This window comes from Salmo trutta, chromosome 9 (genome assembly GCF_901001165.1).
Source record: "Salmo trutta chromosome 9, fSalTru1.1, whole genome shotgun sequence".
NCBI classification, from domain to species: Eukaryota; Metazoa; Chordata; class Actinopteri; order Salmoniformes; family Salmonidae; genus Salmo; species Salmo trutta.
In genome coordinates, this window is record NC_042965.1 from 32,344,571 (window position 1) to 32,362,478 (window position 17,908).

The window sequence follows — 17,908 nt, forward strand, 5'->3', positions numbered from 1 at the left end:
AATAGAATGTGTCCATAAAATGTATGTATAAACTGGAAATACAAGCCTACGCGTTGTTGTTCACTAGTTTGCTCCAATTGGGGGAGGGGTTGGAGGGTAATAAAGGAAATATATATATTTTTTTAAATGTATGTATGTATGTATGTATGTATGTATGTATGTATGTATGTATGTATATGTGTGTGCATGTGTTTTCACGTACAAAAGTGATTGCTTTTGATGAACACGCTTTATCTGCCTCCCAATGAAAATTAATTTGAAAATTCAAACATATTTTTTTATGGAAAATATATGTTTTATGTTTCTGGACGATATGTAGTATGCTGCCATCTTGACAACATGACCGAGCGGCGCTCCTCCCTCACCGATTTTGCCCGTTCACGTCAAGGACCATAGACCGGTGCCCTGCGCTTCAAGTTAATATAACTCACTCATTGGACGGCAGTTGCACAGTAGGGAAGCGACTCCCTGAAAATTACATTTGACACACCTGTCGTCAGTTGCTTACAGCTGAGCCACAGGCGAGGCGGAGTAGTAACAAGACCGACTAGGATACTTCTCTCACAGTATTGGAGGTTTGTGAATTATTTTACGGTAGCCTATACCATATTGTGTTGCTACATTATTCATACACTGAATAATAACTTCTGCCTTGTTTGTGTACACAGTCTCAGCAGGATGAAAGTGTCATATTAACGTAGGCTATATACAGTAGGCTAAACGACTCACACTTATTCTTTTTTTTGTCACACATTGTCCGGCATTTTCTCTTAAGTGTAAACTGAGGTTGAAGGGATTTGCTTGAAGTCCGTGTTATGCGGCATCCATCTTTGCACCTGTTAAGATGCCTGGTCTGTCCTGCTGCAGCCCTGAAAGATTCCTGTTTTTATCAGGTCTCGTTCCTTTCAGTCGGCTGTTGAATCTAACCCGGTCTTCAGGGGCGGCGATAAGGGAGGAAACATTTATTTTACTAAATTAAATACTTTTGTAATCTTGCTTCCCTAATTTATTTGAGATGTAATATCGAGATTGTGGCGCATAATTCTCAAATCACAACCCATTGCTGTGGGAAATTAGGAGTTTGATAAACGTTGTGGCAAATGATCATCGGTGGGCCTTTTTATTGGTATTTTCTCCTCGAGCCTACAGATCCGTTTTCTAATTCAGGTGTTGCGCATTACCTTGCTGTCTAGCTGCGAATTTCTTGTCTAGTGCAGAAACAAATGGAGACTATATCCGACTTTATAACACTGATAAAGATTAGCAAAGACTAGGCCTACAATAAAAATACTGAGCTATATTGTATTCTCCAAACAATGATAATCGTTATTGTTCAGAAAGATATTTAAGTAATACTTTTCTGCCAAAAAGATGAGTGTCAATTCTTGGTACTCCAGTTTTAAAAAAATATTTGGTGCACCCTCTCCTTTCAAGGAAAATGGCACTGAGCCTTTTTCTATATGTTCTGATATTGGAGAACACATTTGGGTGGGTCATATATAATACCATTCCTCCATCCAGAATCTTCCCAGATTATTGATAACATTCAGTCTGTGTTTATGGATTAGATTGCCCCCAAAGACCTCTATTTTCGTCTCATAAAATTGTCCATAGCGCCTGGTTCCAGTCTACATTACCAATACTGTTTAACAAGCTACAGGTGTTTACCTTTGTTGGTTCCTCTCAACAAAAGTTTTTTATTCTGGCAACCCTTCTAAAGAGCCTATTGGCAGGTGGCATCTGATTGTGGATTAACAAACTTGGTGACCCCAAGATGTGACCAAGTACTGTGATTCTCCAACTAGCCAATATACCGCGGAGTGTCTGGATACAGCATGTCCAAAAGTATGTACACCTTCAAATTAGTGGATTTGGCTAATTCAACCACAACCATGCTGACAGGTATATAACATCTAGCTCACAGCCATGCAATCACCATAGACAGACACTGGCAGTAGAATGGTCTTACTGAAGAGCTCAGTGACTTTCAACGTGGCACCGTCATAGGATGCCACCTTTCCAACAAGTCAGTTCGTAGAATGTCTGCCCTGCTAGAGCTGCCCCGGTCAACTGTAAGTGCTGTTATTGTGAAGTGAAAATGTTTAGGGGCAACAACAGCTCGGCCGTGAAGTGGTAGGCCATACAAGCTCACAGAACGGGACCGCTAAGTACTGAATCACTCGGTTGTTTTATTTTTATATTTCACCTTTATTTAACCAGGTAGGCAAGTTGAGAACAAGTTCTCATTTACAACTGTGACCTGGCCAAGATAAAGCAAAGCAGTTCGACACATACAACAACACAGAGTTACACATGGAGTAAAACAAACATACAGTCAATAATACAGTAGAAAAATAAGTCTATATACAATGTGAGCAAATGAAGTGAGATAAGGGAGGTAAAGGCAAAAAAAGGCCATGGTGGCAAAGTAAATACAATATAGCAAGTAAAACACTGGAATGGTAGATTTGCAGTGGAAGAAAGTGCAAAGTAGAAATAGAAATAATGGGGTGTGAAGGAGCAAAATAAATAAATACAGTAGGGGAAGAGGTAGTTGTATGGGCTAAATTATAGATGGGCTATGTACAGGTGCAGTGATCTGTGAGCTGCTCTGACAGCTGGTGCTTAAAGCTAGTGAGGGAGATAAGTGTTTCCAGTTTCAGAGATTTTTGTAGTTCGTTCCAGTCATTGGCAGCAGAGAACTGGAAGGAGAGACGACCAAAGGAGGAATTGGCTTTGGAGGTGACCAGAGAGAGATACCTGCTGGAGCGCGTGCTACAGGTGGGTTGCTGCTATGGTGACCAGTGAGCGGAGATAAGGGGGGACTTACCTAGCAGGGTCTTGTAGATGACCTGGAGCCAGTGGGTTTGGCGACGAGTATGAAGCGAGGGCCAGCCAACGAGAGCGTACAGGTCGCAGTGGTGGGTAGTATATGGGGCTTTGGTGACAAAACGGATGGCACTGTGATAGACTGCATCCAGTTTATTGATTAGGGTATTGGAGGCTATTTTGTAAATGACATCGCCGAAGTCGGTGTCAGTTTTACGAGGGTATGTTTGGCAGCATAAGTGAAGGAGGCTTTGTTGCGAAATAGGAAGCCAATTCTAGATTTAACTTTGGATTGGAGATGTTTGATGTGAGTCTGGAAGGAGAGTTTACAGTCTAACCAGACACCTAGGTTGTAACACTCACTAGTTCCAAACTGCCTCTGGACGTAACGTCAGCACAAGAAATGTTGGCCAGGAGCTTCATGAAAAGGGTTTCCATGGCCGAGCAGCCGCACAAGCCTAAGATCACCATGCGCAATACCAAGCGTCGGCTAGAGGGGTGTAAAGCTCGCCGCCATTAGACTCAGGAGCAGTGGAAACGCTTTCTCTGGAGTGATGAATCACGCTTCACCACCTGGCAGTCTGACAGACAAATCTGGGTTTGGCGGATGCCAGGAGAATGCTACCTGTCCCAATGTATAGTGCCAACTGTAAAGATTGGTGGAGGAGGAATAATGGTCTGGGGATGTTTTTCATGGTTCGGGCTAGGACCCCTAGTTCCAGTAAAGGGAAATCTTAACGCTACAGCATACAATGACATTGTAGACGATTCTGTGCTTCCAACTTTGTGGCAACAGTTTGGGGAAGGACCTTTCCTGTTTCAGCATGACAATGCCCCTGTGCACAAAGCGAGGTACAGAAATTGTTTGTTGAGATCGGTGTGGAAGAACTTGACTGGCCTGCACAGAGCCCTGACCTCAACCACATCGAACACCTTTGGGATGAATTGGAGCGCAGATTGCGAGCCAGACCTAATCGCCCAACATCAATGCCCCACCTTACTAATACTGAAAGGAAGCAAGTCCCCACATAAATGTTCCAACATCTAGTTGAAAGCCTTCCCAGAATAGTGGAGGCTGTTATAGCAGCAAAGGAGTGGACCAACTCCATATTAATGCCCATGATTTTGGAATGAGCTGTTCGACGAGCAGGTGTCCACATACTTTTGGTTGTGTGGTATTTTCCTATAAGCTGAGAAGAACAAGTAGAATTAATGCAGATTTTGTTTGATTGCATTAATAATAACCTTTCAGCCTGCCAATAATTGACATTTTTGTGAGCATACACTATAGTGTAATATTTGTTTTATACAGTATTTTTTTTGCCTCATCTTTATCAAGGGTGCCAATAATTGTGGAGGTTACCTTGTCGAACCTGTTGTGTGAACTGGGGGGGGGGGATGAGTTACTACTGGGATGGATGACTGAAATCCTTTCTGTGTAACCTGATTGATGGGGTCTTCTGGGCCCATTGGAATGCTTAAAAAATGCATTCACCCTTGACGTAATCACTTATTTTACATGTCTGGAGAATTGAAAGTAAGGGTTCCTCCTTTCACCAACCCAGTCCTGTATTTAAACTGTAGTCAGATCTCTCACTCATGGTAAATCTGTTCTGAGTAGTCTTCAACTTCTTCCCTCAGTAGAACTCAAGGTGTTTCCTCTGGTGTGCTTCGGCCATGACGTAGTCATTTGTCTATTTGGAGTACTGTAGTTTAATTGGGTATGTTTGATGCTTCATCAGTATGGGAGCTGTCAGACAGGAATGGTGTGTCAGAGTTGCATAAACTGAAACAAACATGTCAAAGCGTGCGTAAGTGTGCATCTAATGGGGTCACCATGTCAACCAAGGTTTTGAATGACTCAGACTAGAGTGCTATCCTCTTGTGTGGTGTCAAGACACCATGCCTTATTGGCCAAAAGAGAAACTTGCATGATCTGACCTGTAAAGTGCCATGTGTCGATCCATGTAGTATATTATCTCAAGTAATCACCTACTACACTATATGCTGTATCCGGAAAGTATTCAGATCCCTTGACTTTTCCACATTTTGTTACGTTACAGCCTTATTCTAAAATTGATTAAATAAAACATTTTCAATCTACACACAATACTCCATAATGACAAAGTGAAAACAGGTTTTTTAGAAATGTTTGCAAATTTATAAAAAAATAAGTATTCAGACCCTTTGCTTTGAGACTTGAAGTTGCGCTCCGGTGCATCCTGTTTCCATTGATCATCCTTGATGTTTCTACAATTTGGTTGGACATGATTTGGAAAGGCGCACACACACCTGTCTATATAAGCTCACACAGTTGACAGTGCATGTCAGAGCAAAAACCAAGCCTTGAGGTCAAAGGAATTGTCCGTAGCGTAGAGCTCCGAGACAGGATTGTGTTGAGACACAGATCTGGGGAAGGGTACCAAAACATTTCTGCAGCATTGAAGGTCCCCAAGAACACAGTGGCCTCCATCATTCTTAAATGGAAGAAGTTTGGAACCACCAAGACTCGTCCTAGTGCTGGCCACCCGGCCAAACTGAGCAATCGGTGGAGAAAGGTCCTTGGTCAGGGAGGTGACCAAGAACTCAATGGTAAATCTGACAGCGATCCTCAGTGGAGATGGGAGAACTTTCCAGAAGGACAACCATCTCTGCAGAACTCCACCAATCAGGCCTTTATGGTAGAGTGGCCAGACAGAAGCCACTCCTCAGTAAAAGGCACATGACAATCTGCTTGGAGTTTGCCAAAAGTCACCTAAAGCACTCAGACCCTGAGAAACAAGATTCTCTGGTCTGATGAAACCAAGAATGAACTCTTTAGCCTGAATGCCAAGCATCACAGCTAGAGGAAACCAGGCACCGTCCCTACGGTGAAGCATGGCGGTGCCAGCATCATGCTGTGAGGATGTTTTTCAGTGGCAGGGTCTGGGAGACTAGTCAGGATTGAGGGAAAGATGAATGGAGTCAAGTACAGAGAGATCCTTGCTCCAGAGTGTTCAGGACCTTCGACTGGGGGCAAACGTTCACCTTCCAACAGGACAACAACCCTAACCACACGGCCAAGGCAACGCTAGGGTTGCATTTCTGAATGTCCTTGAGTGGCCCAGCCAGAGCCCAGACTTGAACCCTATCGAACATCTCTGAAGAGACCTGAAAATAGCTGTGCAGCGACGCTCCCCATCCAACCTGACAGAGCTTGAGAGGATCTGCAGAGAAGAACGGGAGAAACTCTCCCTCAAGAAGACTTGAGGCTGTAATCGCTGCCAAAGGTGCTTCTGCAAAGTATTGTGTAAAGGGTCTGACTACTTTTGCAAATGTGATATTTTGTCATGGGTTATTGTGTGTTATGGCAGCGAAGGGGGGACCGATTCCATATTAATGCCCATGATTTTGAAATGAGATGTTCGACACATACTTTTTCTCATGTAGTCTATTTGATTATGTTATGATCTTTTGCCATTTGGTAATGATGACATGTGTCCAGCGTTTGGATCTATTGTTTGCGGTAGTTTTTTTAAAATGTATTTTTTATTTTTAATCCCAGCCCCCCGTCCCCTTAGGAGGCCTTTTGGTAGGCCATCATTGTAAATAAGAATTTGTTCTTAACTGACTTGTTTATTTAACTAGGCATTATTTGCCCTCGGCTCAACTCATATGATTTGAGTTTTATACAGGGCAACTTGGTGCTTAAACACTTAAAGCCAGGTCGGGTATATCATGTAGACTTATTAGTACTCTGATCTATGTTTTATATAGGGAAATCTAGTTTTGAATGTTCCATGCATCCCCTTGCTTGGGTGAGAAGGCCCTGGATAGGGTTGAGGTTTGTGCTGAAATGGGAGCTGCTCCCTTTCCCCTCTTACTGTATGTATACTGTTCCCTTAATAAACCAGTCAGACAGCATTTGATTGTTTTTAAAGCTTACATTCTTATCTTAAGGTAGTTTCACGAGGTAGGCTTTGTCAGATAACCCTGTGTATCCAATACTCTGGAACTTTACACGGGTCTGTTAGATTTCATAACCACCTTGTATGCTGTGATGTTGATTTACACGTTTGAGATGGAGATAAGTCTCTTCTGTACATGCAGCGCACAATACTGTATTCAGTAAATGTATTGGGTGTTTTTTTTGTTGGTATTTTGGAATACTTTAAAGTCAACTACATTGTCCTTTGGAAGTATTTTTCAGGCAGATTTGATCTTGCATTGTGTGGATCTTTAGAATTGTTACATCTGTTGGTGTCCCCAGTGATGGGTTCAGTTTGTCTTCTCTTATTGATGCCCCTCACAAATCAGACCTTTTACTCAATTATTCAGTTAATTTGAATGGCCTGGGAGGAATTTCCCGTACTAGTGAATATCAAGAAAACTGAAGTTCCTATTCAAAAAGCCCTACCCCTCTAGGAATTTTAGTGACTGCTTCACGTGGTTGTCTAAATGCAGGCTTGTTGTAGGCCCAAGTAATGGCTAGTACATGTTATGCTGAATCTTGAAGAGCATTGTATCTCATGGTTTATAAAATTAACCATCCTCTCCTGCTTGAGATGTGTGGCATGATGGCTTAGCTATCTGCTGGTTTAGTTTGCAGTAGACAGTTTGAAAGGAAATCTGACTTGGACATGGTGTACATGTCAGTCAGCAATCCAGTTGTGTTGAGTGTTGGCCTAATTGTTATACAATGCAGCTTTGTTCCATGGCTTGGCATTCTGTGTCTTCAGGCTGTGGTATTATTGAATAGAGATGATGATGACGACAGGATAGTAATGCTCGTCGCATGTAGCTGTTGTCTCTGTAAATACATGGCATTTATCCTTGATTTACCCACTTCATATGTATATACTGTATTCTAGCCAAGGCTCATCCTATATAACTACTGCTGTACACATGTTTTTCTATTACAATACTGTCCATTTTAATTTAATTTTATATTTCACCTTTTATTTAACCAGGTAGGCAGGTTGAGAAGTTCTCATTTACAATTGCGACCTGGCCAAGATAAAGCAAAGCAGTTCGACACGTACAACAACACAGAGTTACACATGGAGTAAAACAAACATACAGTCAATAATACAGTAGAAAAATAAGTCTATATACAATGTGAGCAAATGAGGTGAGATAAGGGAGGTAAAGGCAAAAAAAGGCCATGGTGGCAAAGTAAATACAATATAGCAAGTAAAACACTGGAATGGTAGATTTGCAGTGGAAGAAAGTGCAAAGTAGAAATAGAAATAATGGGGTGTGAAGGAGCAAAATAAATAAATACAGTAGGGGAAGAGGTAGTTGTATGGGCTAAATTATAGATGGGCTATGTACAGGTGCAATGATCTGTGAGCTGCTCTGACAGTTGGTGCTTAAAGCTAGTGAGGGAGATAAGTGTTTCCAGTTTCAGAGATTTTTGTAGTTCGTTCCAGTCATTGGCAGCGGAGAACTGGAAGGAGAGACTTGCATGTATTGTTAGGTATTATTGCACTGTTGGAGCTAGGAACATAAGCATTTTTCATTACACCTGCGTAGGGCTGGATGATATGGCCAAAATATCATGTATGGTATTTTTCAAGTTTGACAGTATTTTATGTTTTTGATTTAATAAAAGTTCTACATGTGCTTTATGAGTGGTGCTAGGGTGGCATATCATATATTCTAAATTATTTCAATGGGTCTTTCTCCATTCTGATTGTTTTATACTATTCAATTTCAACCTAAAATAATTTCCTGCATTTCCATCAATTTCTGCATTTCCTGCACTCATCTGAGATCATTTCCACACTGCCACGATATGGGCAAAAATACTAGGCCTTATTTTAACCAAATGTTGCATTTGCGATTTAGATCAAAACACTTGTGAACTTTTGGAATCATGGAAATGGAATGTTTAATATTATTCTATAGTTAGAATATAAATAATAGTGGGCACTTTGAATACAGTGTTTGACATGACAACGAATGAAAATGCCATGGACGAGTTATTGTGACAGGGTAGGAACCACATTGATATTCAGTGTTTCCTAGGGGACCCTATAATCTTTGGCTACATTAAATCTTTATTCATATAGCCAAGATTTGCATGCTTCGCCTATTCCTCTTTGTTTTAGAAGATACTGTTGCACAAACAACATGCTGATTTTAGCTAGCTACGTTTGCTCTGACTCAGTACTTTTAGTAGCTAGTCAGCGATTAGCATTTGTGGCTACATTAAATCTTTATTCATATAGCCAAGATTTGCATGCTTCGCCTATTCCTCTTTGTTTTAGAAGATACTGTTGCACAAACAACATGCTGATTTTAGCTAGCTACGTTTGCTCTGACTCAGTACTTTTAGTAGCTAGTCAGCGATTAGCATTTGTGGCTAACACGATTTAGCATAACTTGCTAAGAAAATACAAATGAGCTGTTTGCAAATGTAAGAAACACAAACTAATATTGTAATTATAGAACGCTGGGGATTTGTATTCAGATCACAGTGGAAACATCGGTGTCATCATGTTTGCATGTGCTGCATTTATCTTGCAGACTGAACGAAAGTGGATCAAGCAACAACAACATGCGCTCCTTGAGTGACGGGGTGGGACCAGGTCTGTGTGGCAAGCGGCATGGAGAGCGGAGTAAACTATAAAAATAAATGGACGTTACACACGACGTATCACATTTAACAATCCAAACATTCAAATACCGTTATAGAAGGTAAAGTAAAAACCCAAACCTGTCCGTGCATAAATACCGGTGTGTGTATAGTAAAATAGGTTATACCGCCCAGCCCTACACCCGCGATAATATATGCAACATATTTTTACGCAACCAATACAATTTTATTTGACCGATTCAGTTTTGGTCCTTATTGTCTGTAGCCTTGTGGTTAAGAGCAAGGAGCCAGTAGCCAAAAAGAATCCCAGAGCCGACTAGGTGAAAAATCTGTCTGTACCCAAGAGCAAGGCACTTAACCCTAATTGCTTCTGTAAATCGCTCTGGATAAGAGCAACTGCTAAATTACTCATCTAATGTGTGTAACCTTCCCTCCTCCCTAGCAACAGGAATGTTGTCCTGGGAATGGTATATTGAGCAATAAGGCCAGAGGAGGTGTGGTATTATGGCCACTATACCACGGCTAAGGGCTGTTCTTAGGCACAACGCAGAGTGGTATATTGGACATATCACAAACCCCCAAGGAGCCTTATTGCTATTATAAATTGGTTACCAACGTAATTAGAGCAGTATAACTAAATGTTTTGTCATACCCGTGGTATACTGTCTGATATACCATGGCCTTCAGCCAATCAGAATTCATGGCTTAAACCACCCAGTTTATAATGATATTTAGAAAACAGGCCATTTTAAATGAGACCACTCCCAGACAATCCAAGCAAAACAATTCTTGCTTGAGAAATTGCCCTTTGCTAAGAAGCCATTTGTTTATTTTTGACGGTTTTAATATAGAACACAGTAAGGTAACGGTTTACCTTAATGTGTTTTCTGTTAGCCATAAATGATTTGATTATTGAGATGAAAGAACAGCTGCATTGGGCCTTTAACCTATGACCCGTGTGTTTCCTCCAGGACAGCTAAAGGAGCTCCGGGAGACATGGAGTTCGGGGATCTAACGACCAGGGTCGGACTCTGGTATGAGAACTTCATGAAAAATGCAGGTGAGGATCCATCACTAACTGCTGTCCAACAACGATGAATAGATTGAGTTTTGGTGTTAAAAAGGCAAATGGGTCTCCCGAGTGCCGCAACAGTCTAAGGCACTGCATCTCAGTGCAAGGGGTGTCACTACACTCCCTGGTTGGAATCCAGGCTGTATCACATCCGGCCATGATTGGGAGTCCCATAGGGCGGCGCACAATTGGCCCAGCGTCGTCCTGGGTAGGCCGTCATTGTAAATAAGAAATTGTTCTTAACTGACTTGCCTAGTTAAATACAAAAATATATTTTAGGAAAAGTATGTTTTCAGTAGAAGCCAGATGATAACAAATGAAAGCATTATGCAACATTCTCTTCCTATGTGTTCCTTGGTGGAAGTGGACAGATACTGGCTGTGTATCTAGCGGAGGTTGGTCTCCTGGGGTTGATGAAATAGCGCTGATCATCATTACAAGCCATGAGAATCAACTGTAACCTACCCTCTTAAACATATTGTTGGTGCATCTCAGTTGAATGCTTGGCTAGATGGCATGATGTATTGATTTATTTGATTGAATCATACACTCAACCCTTCTCTGCTGTCAAGACCCCAGGACAGAAGACTGGTTTCTCATGTCATCGCCGCTCCCCCAGACCGTAGTAATCGTGGCGTACATCTACTTTGTGACGCGGCTGGGGCCCAGGCTCATGGAGAAACGCAAGGCCTTCCACCTCAAAGAAGTTCTCATCATCTACAACTTCAGCGTCGTTGCCTTGTCCCTCTACATGTGCTATGAGGTGGGTCTCTTTCTCAATGGACTTCTGACAGGCTGTAGTGTTTTATACTGAAGCAATTTCTCAAGTTTATTATGAAGAAGTTTATTATGAAGAAGTTTATTATGAAGAAGTTTATTATGAAGAAGTTTATTATGAAGAAGTTTATTATGAAGAAGTTTATTATGAAGAAGTTTATTATGAAGAAGGCTATGCTTCAGAATCATAATGATGCATAATTTCATACTTAATTACTTTCTTCTGGTCATTACATTGTCAGCGGAAAAACAAACTAAATCGCAAAATAGTCAGAGCTTTTTTTTATTTGCATGAGATGTTTTTATACCAATGGTTCAAAATCAAATCACATACACATATTTAGCAGGTGTTATTGCGGGTGTAGTGAAATGCTTGTGTTCCTAGATCCTACAGTGCAGTTAATATCTAACAATACACACATCTAAAAGTATATTTATTTATAGGTATGTATGTGTGTGTGTGTGTGTGTGTGTGTGTGTGTGTGTATGTATGTATGTATATATATATATATATATATATATATATATATATATGTATGTGTGTATATATATATATATATATATATATATATATATATATAAAGAAAGAAAAATGTCGGAGTGGCATTGACTAAAATACAGTAGAATAGAATACAGTATATACATATGAGATGAGTAAAGCAGTATGTAAACATTATTAAAGTGGCCAGTGATTCCAAGTCTATGTAGGGCAGCAGCCTCTAAGGTGCAGGGTTGAGTAACCGGGTGGAAGACGGCTGGTGATGGCCTTGAGATGATAGCTGTTTTTCAGTCTCTCTCTCCCCGCTTTGATGCAACTTTACTGACCTCGCCTTCTGGATGGTAGCGCGGTGAACAGGCAGTGGCTCGGGTGGTTGATGTCCTTGATGATCTTTTTGGCCTTCCTGTGACATTGGGTGCTGTAGGTGTCCTGGAGGGCAGGTAGTTTGCCCCCGGTGATGCGTTGGGCAGACTGCACCACCCTCTGCGTTTTATATATCTCATGCATGAAACGGAAGATGATTGAGGGTTTTTCGCTTGACACTAGTTCATTGTAGAGGCACAGATCAGTGATTTACCTCAAGGAAGCAGGAAAGGATGCCTTTTTGTCTTGTGTATTGGGCCAAATTCCTTTCTGTTGACTGGTGTGCAGAACCTGTCTTGAGCAGGAAATGCAGGTCATGATCCACATGCCATACAGTGAAATGTATTTTTTGTACCACTCTTTTGTCAGACTGTCAAGGTTTAATGGTTGTCACCCAAACACCAACGTGTACTTGGTATTAAGAAACGTGTGTGTGTGTGTGTGTGTGTGTGTGGGGGGGGGTCATTGGTATTAAGAAACGTGTGTGGTGGGGGGGGGGTGTGTCATTGGTATTAAGAAACGTGTGGAGGGGGGGTGTCATTGGTATTAAGAAACGTGTGTGGGGGGGGGGGGGTGTGTCATTGGTATTAAGAAACGTGTGTGTGTGTGTGTGTGTGTGTGTGTGTGTGTGTGGGGGGGGGGGTCATTGGTATTAAGAAACGTGTGGGGGGGGGTCATTGGTATTAAGAAACGTGTGTGGTGGGGGGGGTGTCATTGGTATTAAGAAACGTGTGGAGGGGGGGTGTCATTGGTATTAAGAAACGTGTGTGTGTGTGGGGGGGGGAGGGGGGTGTCATTGGTATTAAGAAACGTGTGGGGGAGGGGGGTGTCACTGGTATTAAGAAACGTGTGGGGGAGGGGGGTGTCATTGGTATTAAGAAACGTGTGTGGGGGGAGGGGGGTGTCATTGGTATTAAGAAACGTGTGTGTGTGTGTGGGGGGGGGTCATTGGTATTAAGAAACGTGTGGGTGTCATTGGTATTAAGAAGCGTGTGTGTGTGGGGGAGGGGGGTGTCATTGGTATTAAGAAACGTGTGTGTGGGTGGGGGGAAGGGGGGTGTCATTGGTATTAAGAAACGTGTGTGTGTGTGTGGGGGGGGGGTCATTGGTATTAAGAAGCGTGTGTGTGGGGGGGGGTCATTGGTATTAAGAAACGTGTGGGTGTCATTGGTATTAAGAAACGTGTGGGGGAGGGGGTGTCATTGGTATTAAGAAGCGTGTGTGGGGGGGAGGGGGGGTCATTGGTATTAAGAAACGTGTGGGGGAGGGGGGTGTCATTGGTATTAAGAAACGTGTGGGGGGAGGGGGGTGTCATTGGTATTAAGAAACGTGTGGGGGAGGGGGGTGTCATTGGTATTAAGAAACGTGTGGGGGAGGGGGGTGTCATTGGTATTAAGAAACGTGTGGGGGAGGGGGGGTGTCATTGGTATTAAGAAACGTGTGGGGGAGGGGGGTGTCATTGGTATTAAGAAACGTGTGGGGGAGGGGGGTGTCATTGGTATTAAGAAACGTGTGGGGGAGGGGGGTGTCATTGGTATTAAGAAACGTGTGGGGGAGGGGGTGTCATTGGTATTAAGAAACGTGTGGGGGAGGGGGTGTCATTGGTATTAAGAAACGTGTGGGGGAGGGGGGTGTCATTGGTATTAAGAAACGTGTGGGGGAGGGGGGTGTCATTGGTATTAAGAAACGTGTGGGGGAGGGGGGTGTCATTGGTATTACTTTCTTTAATTTCAGTGTGAAGACGATACATTTTTATGGACGTCTAATCTTTGCATAAAGGAGAACCATGCAACAACTAGTGTGTTGTGATTTGGAGTAGGTTTTTAATTCATTGCCTCTTCTTCCTATAGTATGTGATGTCGGGCTGGGGGACAGGCTACACGTTCCACTGTGACCTAGTGGACTACTCGGACTCGCCGCAGGCAGTGAGGGTAAGAGCTGTGGAATGTGCCTCTACCTGCAACAGACAGGCAGAGAACTTATACTGGCCGTTCCTCTCTTCTTATGAACACCCATTCACCTGTGGAATCCCCCACTGACTCTAGCATGCCAACAAGCTGTTGGAACAAAGAAGCATTGAGAGCAGGTCATTCCATAGGAGTGATTCACACAACGTTTCCTGTGTTGCATAATATCATTAGTTGTGTGGTGAGGCCTGTTAGGCCACCGCCATCCTACCAAAGCAGGCTGACTATTCCTGCAGTCTTTTCAAACAGCTCTTACACTAAAAGGGCATTATAATCATTTTCACAGTATTATTCTAACCTCATATTGTGTAAATGCATATAAAACAGGAAAATCATATTTACTTTAAAAGTTCAGTGCTGTGACAGGTACACGTTTTGCTTATCTGTAAGTAACGTAATTATCCTTGTGACTAATAACCTCTCTCTCACTCCTTAGATGGCAGGGACGTGTTGGCTCTACTACTTCTCAAAGTTCATAGAGATGTTTGATACGGTGAGTTGGTTCTTTTTAGTACAGCTTTCTGACTATCTGTGTCTCGCTTGTTCAGAGGGGTTGGGTTAAATGCGGAAGACACATTTTGGTTGACTGCATTGTTGTGCAACTGACTAGGTGTCCCCCTTTCCCCTTCTGTCATTTTCAGCCTTGTTCTGTTCTGTGTTAAATGGCTGAATTCTCCCTCCTGTCAGATCTTTTTTGTTCTGAGGAAGAAGAACGGCCAGATTACGTTCCTCCATGTCTACCATCACTCCATAATGCCCTTTACCTGGTGGTTTGGTGTCCGCTTCGCTGCAGGTACAGTAGACAAGAACTTGAGTTACTCCCATGATTGTATTAAACTACTTACAAATGGGCATACTACCAGATGTATATAATTATGGTCTGTCCCAGAAAAATGTCAGTATTCAGTATTCATCTTCCTTAGGAGCTGTTGTAGGAAGTGGAACATGGAAACCTGTCCATCTAGGGATAGCATCGCCCTATTGAACAGCAAATCATGACTGCTAATTGCTGGTGTCGTCCTCCAGGTGGCCAGGGGACATTCCATGCCCTGTTGAACTGTGTGGTCCATGTCATCATGTACTCCTACTACGGCCTGTCTGCCCTGGGCCCCGCCTACCAGAAGTACCTCTGGTGGAAGAAGTACCTCACCACCATTCAGCTGGTACGTACCACACTTCACTACTACACTAGTGGGGGACTTGAATTTGAACCAATACGAGAGAGCCACCCATAGGTTTTTATGGACAAGGATATTATTCTGTTGGGCCTCTTGGGATGGTCTCCTTATGTTCAAACAAGTAATGTAGAACCTTCCTGTCTGTCCTCAGATCCAGTTTGTGATGGTGACCACCCACATCTGGCAGTATTTCTTCATGAAGGACTGTCCCTACCAGTTCCCCATCTTCATCTACATAATAGGCCTCTACGGCCTGGTCTTTCTCCTCCTCTTCCTCAACTTCTGGTACCACGCCTACACCAAGGGCAAGAGGCTGCCCAAGGTCCTTCAGGCCAAAACTTGGGCCCACCCCTACAACAAAACCAACGGCCAAAACAATAGTGAAATAACCAACGGGAATGGTTTCCATCACGACAAGAACGAGTGACAGGGTGTCCAGCAAATCAGGCTAAGGATTGGGGGTTGATCGTATTTGAATATCAGCCTATTCAGCAACTGAAATTAGACATGAATTTCCAATATAAAAGTCAGTGCACCTTTGAATTCAAAGAGAATTGACCCCAACCCTCTGGACCTTCTGTTCTCTCTGCTAAGGCAATCTCTCAAAGCTTTGACCCAAAGCTGTACTGTACTTCTGTATTACATATTTTCAATTTTTATACCTGTGCTTTCCTTTCCTGTTCAGGGTGAGTCTGTGTTTTTAATAAACAGATTTTGAATGCTAGATAAGTGTTAGTAGGTTAGCCAATGGTGAGACCGTTCTGTCAAACCAGCCTGAATAACCCACACTTCCTATGACCTGTTCTCCTCTGCTGTTTAGAAGTGGTGCTGAACCTTTAGTTTGGCTGTAGGATTCAGCTTTGTGACCTTGCTTTCAGCTGTTTTTTATTTTTCAATACCTGTACTTTTTATACATTTATTTATATATTATGTTATTGAGTCTAGCCTTGAGGACGATTTTGTCTGAGTATGTGGGCCATCTCCCAGTTAGGGCCTGAATTATTTCCTGGATCTTGTCTCATGGCTGGGAAAAACTCTGAACCCTACCCATAGTACACCTGTAATGGTGGAGGGGTACAGTAAAACCATTGTGCCAGTAAGAACTGATGTTTACATGATGATCACATACTGAGTGGAGCATATTCGTGGTGACCCTCTCTTTTGTATATTCCTCACCCACTTCCCTGGTTTGAGTCACAGCCTCTACTGGTGCTGAGAAATCTTCAACGCCAACCTGCTCCTGATGTTAGTTGTTCGCCTACTTTAAAAACGGTATTTATGTCCAACAGAAATGACGGTGTGAATTTGAAGCCAGATCGGAAAGAGGTAGTGCAGTACTGTTCTTGCAGGATCCGGAGCAGAGCACAAGTTTAGCTTTAGCTCTGTCACAAGCATTGCACAATATTTGAAAAACAGTAGCCATTGTTTACCACTACATGCATATTTGTTAAATCTTCTGTTCCAAATTGAGTTCAGTTCTTTTGACTTGCCATGCTTATGACAGTTTAAAGTAGGCTTTCTCATTGAGTGTTCACATTTGGTGCTCCACTGGTGATTGAGGACACAGCATTAGCTGAGTGTAGGCTGGGCCTCCACAGGTGTAGTAAAACCCCAGTGCCTTGGGTGCAGGCTGAGTCCAATAAGCAACAGCGATCTAGCTGATCTGCAAATGATTCGCTGATGTTACCCTCGTGGGTTACGTACCGTTCAGTGCCTTTGTCAGAGCCCCTCCAGCTCCTTGATGTAGTTATGAGTGTCCTCCAGACATGATGCCACAGTAATTTGTAAATGTAATATTTGTATTTATGATAAAAATAAATGCTCTTTATACTGTTATTATACATCACCTGTGTGATTTTTCTATTCCTGGGGCTTAATTCCTAGCAAGGATAGAAATTCCCTTCAAGGCTTTGCTTGAGCTCTATTTAACTGTCATCTAAGCGGGCCAGATATTAGTGATAGTAAGAACTCTTTAAAATGGGTGAATCTTGACCTTTTACAAGTCAGCATTATCAATGTGACGTTCTACCTGACACCAGATGCCAAGGCGCGTCAGCCATTGAGAATTCAACCTTGGCAATCCTTGAGTTTGGACACTGCCATTGGACGTGACGTAATGCGGGCAGCTTTCACTGATTTCAAAAGGAGTGTTCCCTCTGGCTGATGGCTGAAGCACAGAACAATGAGACCGATAATTCACCGGATGTATAAAGTTGGCTTTTCCACTCACTACCAAAGATGGTGGAGAGAGGAAGCTGGTGGCCTGCAGTGGGAGAATAAACAACATTCTGCTAATTTTCTCATCGATGAAACATTTGATCTCAATACAGTTTTGTTTCTAAAATAAATCTGTTACGAACAGAGTGGACACATTCTTGTAGACTTTGCACTTCCCAGAGTAGGCGTTCCCTAACGGAAATATGCAAATACATGCTAGAATGCTCCAATAGGCTCGTGTTTGTCTCTGCCCACAGAAGGTTGGTGGCAACTTAATTGGAGAGGACGGTCTGGTTGTAATGGCTGTTGCGGAGTGGTATCAAATACACCAAACGCGTGGTTTCCATGTGTTTCATGCCATTCCATTACCTACCTTGCAGCATGAACTAACATGTTGTCCACACAATCAAAGGATCAGAGAATTAA

The 17,908-nt window shown here is 42.6% G+C and overlaps 1 protein-coding gene across 1 annotated transcript; it reads left to right on the plus strand.

Annotated features, from left to right (window-relative positions):
• Positions 1 to 420: 420 nt before the first annotated feature.
• Positions 421 to 17,101, plus strand: LOC115200413 (elongation of very long chain fatty acids protein 7). The gene is made up of 8 exons (XM_029763476.1): positions 421 to 575; positions 10,381 to 10,469; positions 11,054 to 11,244; positions 13,971 to 14,051; positions 14,524 to 14,580; positions 14,775 to 14,880; positions 15,114 to 15,250; positions 15,417 to 17,101. The coding sequence occupies exons 2-8, from the start codon at positions 10,406 to 10,408 to the stop codon at positions 15,690 to 15,692; spliced, it is 912 nt and encodes a 303-aa protein (XP_029619336.1). The 5' UTR covers positions 421 to 575; positions 10,381 to 10,405; the 3' UTR covers positions 15,693 to 17,101.
• The last annotated feature ends 807 nt before the right edge of the window (positions 17,102 to 17,908 follow it).